We start from the raw sequence: 7845 nt of genomic DNA, 5'->3' as shown, positions 1-7845 counted from the left end.
CGTCAAAATCGGACGTAGAGGGAACCTTGCAAAACGTCAATATGTGACGAGTTGGGAGTGAGAATGGGTTGATTTTACTCCAGGAGCTGCGAGGCTTGTTTTCAAGCTTCAGACTGAACTAAAGCAGCAGCTGCTGATGTCATTACGCTCTTGCGCGATGCTGCGTTCAGGACAAGCATGGAAAACTCACCACTCTTATGCCAATACGGTCGCAATGAAAACTCATTAACAGGTAAAAATCACCTATTAGCTTTAAAACGCCATGATRCTAAAGCTATCTGGAGGTGGTATTGATATAAACTCAGTTGGAGTTCTTGAGAACAACAGTCTTTCTTCATTATTGCTCACTGGTTTAAAATAATTTTGTTTTCAGTTCTGTATTAAATATGTAGCAATTCATAAAACTCTGCAGGGTAAAACTATTTTTCTTCCTGTTAGAGTCAAAGTGTGGTTTATTTAGTAGCACTCCAACAACATTTCAGTGGAAAAACAATAGAGAAACACTGAATGTTCTGCCAAAAACCTCCAACACAATCACACGCAGCAACAAGTAAGGCAGGATACATCCACACATGGCAGTACGCAGAGGCAGCCATCGTTATAACAAAAATGACCTGGTTCAAGCCAAACAAGTTAACTGACACAAACAAAACCACAAGTCTCTAAAGTTAGTGAGATAAATTGTACACCAACGATAGGTTTGGCAATCAGATGGACGCCTGCTGTTATCAACAATACATCAAAACATTCATCTCCTTCAGGACATTCATGACTTTTGGTACTTTGAGATATTTAACTTTTTCTGCCATTTTTACTTCATTGAAAATGAAAGCCATCTTCAACATACCCTCAAAATGTTCATAAATCTTTCTTTTAACCTTTTACTCTAGCTCTTATTTCTTATTTCTTTGTGCCAACTTCAGTTTTTGTCTGCTTCACTTTTGCTGCTTTTACATTTTTCTGACCTTATCTGCTATTTTTGTGTTAATTTAAACTTTTTTTGTTTTTCCTTCAGCTTTTTTTCCTATTTTAAGCTTTTTATGCCTCTTTAGCTTCTTTTTGCTAACTTCAGCTCTGTGTTTTCAGGTACTTTTTGTGATAATTTCAGCTTCTTACTGCTTAATTAAGTAAACGTGCTCTTTCTGTTTCTTTGTGCTAATTTTAACCATTTCAGCTACTTTTTAAAGCTATTTTTTAGGCTAGTTTAAGCCTTTTTAGCTAACCAGCATAAATCTTTCAGCACTAAGCATTCACACGGCATTTTTTCAGGAAAAGCTATTTTTTTCTTTTTTTAAATGAAACATTTTCTTAATCAAACATTTAATATGTCCACTGTTTTTCATTATGAATAAGATATGGGTTTTTGGTTTGACAGTTATTATAATCTGTTTTTATGTACACTGTATTTTTAAATTTGTGTGTATATTTTTCAAGTCATACAAAAGTTATAAACAAAACATTAAATGTAGTAAGTGTAAAAAAAGAAAAACTGTAAGCAAACAATTTTCATCCTTAACAATAAATAAAGGTTGGGATTAAATAAGTTTATACTTCTTCCAACTACTTTTTGAAGTATGGCTAGACTATTTTTAATGTGTTCTTTATATTTTGTTTAGTTAAAAACTGGTCCAAATAAAACCCAATCACTCATAGATGTGATTTTTCTGTATACAGGGTGAGTCGAAAGACCCAGGACACCCTTTTATTTAAAAAACAAAGGTAAAATAAAATATCTGAATAACCCAGCAAGTAATTTATTTTCCAGGGTATGTACATAACAGCTGCCATCTTGAACCATCATATTGGATCAATAATTTTTCCAACAGAAAAATGGTCATTTTGTATCAGAGAAGACCAGAATTGCCTCAGCAATTGATTGCCATAATTAGATGTGAAATATCTWTTGTGGTTCAAAAGTTATTAAAACAGAGCTTTACCATCATCCAGATAATTCATTTTCTCCTTTGTTTCTGAAATAAAAGGACATCCTGAGTCTTTTGACTCACACTGTAAAAGCCTATATGCCACGGTCATTAATGACGTATTTCCGGTAAAATCTTTGCCACGCTTCTCCCTTCCACTCCCTGCTTACTGCCTATGTTTTTAGCATTAGCTGCTAGTACTAGTCTGTGAAAAAGTCACAAAAGTTAAAGCATCTGTGATCTACTGGTATAAAACGTGAGTTCTGTTGTGTGCCGTTGTGTCCACTAAGCAGCAGATACGATCGAGTAGTTAGTTTTTCTCCATTTTCCTCTTGATGAGGAGGTGACAGCTGTGGATCACAGCATTACAGGGAAAACTTATCTTTAAAAGCTCACGTTTGCATTTGTTATCGGCATTTCTAACCTGAGGATATTCAAGAGCCAGCATCAGAAATGAGAAGACGGAGGTTACAAAAGGGAAATGTACATTTATCCCCTTTTACTGCCAAGACCGGGAGAGGAAAGACCACCTCCACACGACAGCTAGGAGGAAGCTAACACAGCAGCCGGTACAGGTAGGTGTGTGTGCACGCGCGTTTGTGTCATATGAAATGTTTTTATGCGACTTTGTCATGAGTTTTATGCAAAAGTAAAACTTGTTAGAGTGTATATTACAGGGTAGACTAAAGCCGAGTGACGAGCGCCCCCCCCCTCCCCCGAGCGCCGAGAGCAGCAGAACCTCCGCCTGATAATCATTACGTTTTCAGTTCACTAACGTCGGGGAAAACGATCGAAACCATACAAGTAGCCCATCGACTTAAAGCCCAGACTCTGCTCTTTCCAACAATATAAGTGTCACAGCTCTACGTGAAAAATTCACGGAACAAGCAGCCACGGAATAGTGAAAAAGGCTAAATTCTGGAACCATAAACACGAACGTCTTTCCTTTGTTTTTATGGCTTTAGTCCACTTTGGAGTGATTTTTTCCACTTGGCTGAACTGTATGTCTCCTGTGTTAATGTTGGTACATGTAATATGCTAATTCTGTACTGTGGAGATCATTAAGTGTCGTTGTCGGGTGGAAAAAATCTTTCGCTAACACTGTGTTGACMGTGAACCGGAAGTGTTGGGAGTAGCATCCAGTGCTGGGCCGGATGTCCGTGGCATATAGGCAATTCTCTGAGATGACTCTGTTGTAAATGAGCTCTACATACATTTACTGAATAGAACTGAATCCAGCTGGTGGATAAAAGTGTGGAGACAATAATTTCCCATTAGAAAGTAAAAGACGTACAACCAGTACGAACAAYAGTGTGACTTTAGACACTCACCTCCCTGTCTCTCTCTATTTCCAGACCAGCCTCCAACAGATTGGCCTCAAACTCCTGTCTGATCAGCTGCATCTCCTGGGCAGCCGCCTCCATCGGCTCATTTCCTCTTGCGTTTCCGAGTTCCATGAACACCTCTCCGACACTCGCTGCCTCTTCCCTCTGAAGACCCCCTCCTCGTCCTGGCACCACGTTCGAGCCCGCTGTTAGAGGGAAGTTGCCRTTGGAGACGATGGATAACTCATCCTGTGGAATGGCGGCCCCGGCGAGAGATCGGATAGAGTTGTGATGTCTGCGGTGAAAAACCAGAACATAGTCCACTTTCCGTCGGCCATCACAGAAGTAAAGACCTTCACCGCTGGATGGAGGGCTGGAAGTTACATCCACAACCTGTGGGAAAGAAAAACRTGATGCCAGAGACCTCATTAAAAACAAGTGTCCTGATGCATCTCAGTAATACRGGTAGAAAAATCAAAAAGAAAAATAAGTAGTTTCTCTGGATGGGTTCTTCTTTACTGAAACGTTTCGTCTCTCCTCCGAGAGACTTCTTCAGTCTGAGGAGTTTCAGGTGAACTCAGCCTTATAAGCACTGCCTCCACATGGTGGACAAACAGGTTGGTCACATAAAGAGGACCATCAGCCAAAAAATAGATAGTTACTGTCTTGATTAGCTCTGTAGTAGGGGGACAACTGGAGACGAAGGCCTACCCCTCCTACAACGCTGTTACTGCAAGTATGACTCAGCCCCCTGTGAGCAAAAGATGTGAATCAGGGCCTCAATGATAGTCAGGTGATGGAGCACATGACACTCTATGAACAATAGAGCCAATCAAGGCACTAACGACCTTTTGTTTGGCTGATGGTCCTCTTTTGCATGTGACCAACCTGTTTCTCCACCATGTGGAGGCAGTGCTTATAAGGCTGAGTTCACCTGAAACTCCTCAGACTGAAGAAGTCTGAGGAGAGACAAAATGTTTCATTAATTAAGAACTCGTCCAGAGGACCTACTTATTTTTCTTTTTGATTGGAAACAAGCTTCTTTTTTTTTTAAGTATTATATTCAAATGAACACAAATTGTTCAAAGACAGCCTTTTAGCAGCAGGGGAGTTACGTAATAAGTGTTTGAATGAACTTAAACATCTGATGCAGTGTCAGCACCGGCAGACACGAGTGGCTTTTGGCAGGAACTCAAAAACAATGAAAAAAAGACTTTCAGCAGCAGAGTGGGCAGTCAGCTCACCTTTGCCCTTTTTTTAGTCTTTATTTAGATAGAGGAGAAATAAAGAGGAAGATTAAACATGGAAAACACGATACTGAAAGCTGTTCAAATGGAGGACAGATTAGGACCAAAATATTGCTGTGAAAGWCTAGTTCGGTAAATTCCTCCACAGATAACAGAAAACAGAAGGGGAAAACARTGTATTCAATGAGGAAATTTACCATTACACTGACAAACCAGTTCACTCTAAGTGTACATTTAATAGTTCTCTATTAAGTCAGGAAGTTGGTTCGAATCACGTGGAGGAATTACATCAAGCTGGCTATAGTCCGTGTAGGTCAGGGCTRTTCAACTGGCGGCCCATGGGCCGTATCAAAATTCGGCCCACCAGTTGGTTCATTCATTTCTCAAGCTTAAGCTCAGGGTTGTAAATTTGAGTACTTTTACACCAATTCTGGTGGTATTATTCAATAAAGTAATATGATGAGGATCTCAAATGGCTGCTCTATGGGAGTTGCAATTGTTGGCTTATTTTGGTAAACGAACTTATGTAGCACTTTTCATTAATAAAAAATAGAATGTGCTGTAAAACTGTATATAGGCAGAGAAGAGAACGTAATGAATGTAATAGCTAAGGTAGCATCTAGCCATTAGCCTAGCCAAGACAAAAACTTTTGCCTCTTTCTCCCATATTACTAACGATAAGGTACTAACTACTGATCTGACAGAACTTCACTTCAACGTTGACTGGATGATCCCTTTTTGAACACATTAATATGAGGTAAAAAAAATGACATGGACTTTGTTTCTTACTTGTTTACAGTTCTTTGTTTCACAATACATTAACATTTCACATAGTCTGTATTTGGATAGTTTATCAAAACTTTAAAAGCTGGGGATAAATCCCCAGCTTTTAAAGTTTTGATAAACTATCCATTGTTTCCAGGGACTCTCGAGTGCRAAACAATTGGATCCATTGAGACGAACTCGACGTATCTTTCAGCAGAACACCAAAAGAATAAAGATTTCCAGAAACTTTCCTTTAGAATTGATGTTTTTTGGAAATGTCTTTGTCTTTAGGCTAACAGACGTAATAGTCAAATATTCATATTAGTCAGCCTTTAGTGTTTACATTTACCTTATATGTCAACATGGCTCTAATTACATACTTTTGTTGCACGTAAATGGTTTGTTTTTATGCACAATGGAATCAACCACAATACGTCAACTTTCCACACAGTCTGTATTTATTTACTACTTGCTTATTGTTCATATACATATCGGTTTGATAAGCTATTCATTGTTCCCGTTGGCTCCCAGGTGCAAAACAATCAAAGCCATTGAGCCAAACGCTTGACAAAACGCTCAGCAGAACACCATACAAAGCTCTTGAGTTCTTGGAACTGTCCTTTAGGACCGGTGTTTGTTGGAAACGTCTTTTTTATTTTTTGGAAGCATGTAAAGCAGACTTCTAGGAAGAGTCCCAGTTGGGCTGATCTAACCAGTACTGAGAAATCATCTAAGGTAAAGATGTTTGTCTTAGCAAAAGCGTGAGGAAAGCACCRGGGGAGAGGGACCCCCAGAGACTGCATGAGGGCCTCCAAACAGGATATTAGTTCATTACCGTTTACTTCATGATGCTGTTCTAAAGTACTTAATTGTCTGACAACAATGTCATGTTATTATCAGCATTTTTACCTTTTTTTTAATCACTCCCATGACCTAAATGTGATGGCAGTCAATCAGGTCTGTGTAAATCTGTTAAAAATATCTATCAAACCATGGAACAAATTTTAATTAAACTTTCAGGAAGTAATCACAGGATGTACATTTATAACCTATTCAAGATGGCCGCCACAGCAACCTGATCTTTAAAGAAAATATAAAAATAGTTATAACTCAATTTGGCATGYATTCATCTAAAATATGGTGTGACTGACCCCCAACATACGCTGAGCACTAACAGCTCTTTAACAAAATATCACATGAAGTGCTGGACGTATTTTAATAAAACTTTTTAAAAATATGCAGTGGATGTATTCGAACAATTAAGTAACTTTTGGAACAAACCAAATACAAGATAGCCCCCACAGCCAGTTCAAAGAAAACACTAACTTGACTATATTTCAGTAAATTTGACAAATATTGAGCTAATATTTGCTGTACATCTATTGTGTAAAATATTTGCTTCAGACTTTTGGACCAAACCCTTTTAGCCACAAACCATCAACTAGATTTCACTGAAATGTTCAGGAAATAATCATTGGTTTTACAACTGCAGCTGATTCCCTTTTAGAGTCACTTCAACTCAAGATGGCCACTGCAGCCAAYTGACTGTAGAGAGCACAAAAATGTCTATAGCTCAGTCAATGTTGCAGATATGGAAATTAAGTTTGACATAGTAGCTGAGAGTCATTAACAATACATACTTGTGATACAGCATGATAGATCATATAATATTATTTAGGCTTGTCTAAATTAGCTACAACTCTGTTATTTCTTAGTGTAAGATGATCTGAGTCCGTCTATTGACAGAAAGGTGGTGAGGTACTCTTTCAAGGAATGAGGCTTTTAGGAAATTATTGGCTTATTATTCTCATCATCATCATCATCATCATCATCATTTGGAAAACATCTTCTTGTTATAGAATCAAACTTCTTTCAAGGTAAAATATTATATCTTCCAGTCCTACTCTGAACAAAATATTAATCTATACCAGTTTATTATTAAGTTTATCATCTTTATAAGAGTTAAAACAAAAACGGAGAGTACTGCAGTTGGTTGTTAAATAAAGTTGTGTTCCTGTTGGAACAGGAAAAGCTCTTTAAACCCAGAGATAACTTACTGGGATCTTGTCTTCGCTCGGAGAGATCTGCATGCTGTTGCGCTTCAAACACACACAGAGCGGGAGAAGAAGGAGAGCAGGATTAAAAGTTGGCGGGTTCTGCAGTGAAACGCAGCCAGATTCCTCTCAGCCACAGCCTCCTCCATCGTTAAAGTCCTGAAGCCGCTCCGTGTTAGTCCGCAGATCCACAGGAGCCACCGTCCGTCTGCTRCAGGTCTGAGAGGATCCTGTGGATCCAGGTGCGCCTCTGATCGCGTGCTGCTCYTTCACTTCTATGCAAGTGATCTGTGGGCAGCAGCTCCAGCAGGGCTGCTGCTGTCAGAGCTCTACACTGTAAAAAATGACCTGCAGCTATGGAACGACACATGCGGGTTCTTTTTCCTCCATAGCAGTAATATCAGTAAAAACAAGATGCTTGTTTTGCAGTGAAAACCACTACTTACCTAATAAACGATAAGGATGACACCCAAAAAGAGTCAATGTGAAAAACAATAAATAAGTAAAATAAATAAAAGCACAACTATAAAAT

General features: G+C 38.8%; 1 protein-coding gene across 3 annotated transcripts in view; it reads right to left on the bottom strand.

Moving 5' to 3' along the window:
* The window catches only part of ano2b (anoctamin 2b), a 105632-nt gene that overhangs the window by 87753 nt on the left and 10034 nt on the right, over positions 1-7845 (bottom strand). For 2 of the 3 annotated variants that reach the window (XM_014018451.1, XM_014018452.1), the window contains exon 3: positions 3254-3640. In XM_014018451.1, the coding sequence (XP_013873905.1) occupies positions 3254-3640 (387 nt within the window). Of the gene's footprint in view, positions 1-3253; positions 3641-7316; positions 7566-7845 lie in introns of those variants that run through there. The other variant, XM_014018453.1, reaches the window with a different exon arrangement.

The sequence above is a fragment of the Austrofundulus limnaeus genome, unplaced genomic scaffold, assembly GCF_001266775.1.
Source record: "Austrofundulus limnaeus strain Quisiro unplaced genomic scaffold, Austrofundulus_limnaeus-1.0 Scaffold193, whole genome shotgun sequence".
In the NCBI taxonomy this organism is placed as follows: domain Eukaryota; kingdom Metazoa; phylum Chordata; class Actinopteri; order Cyprinodontiformes; family Rivulidae; genus Austrofundulus; species Austrofundulus limnaeus.
The sequence above is the reverse complement of the archived record's forward strand: the minus strand, read 5'-3'. Positions and strand labels throughout refer to the sequence as shown.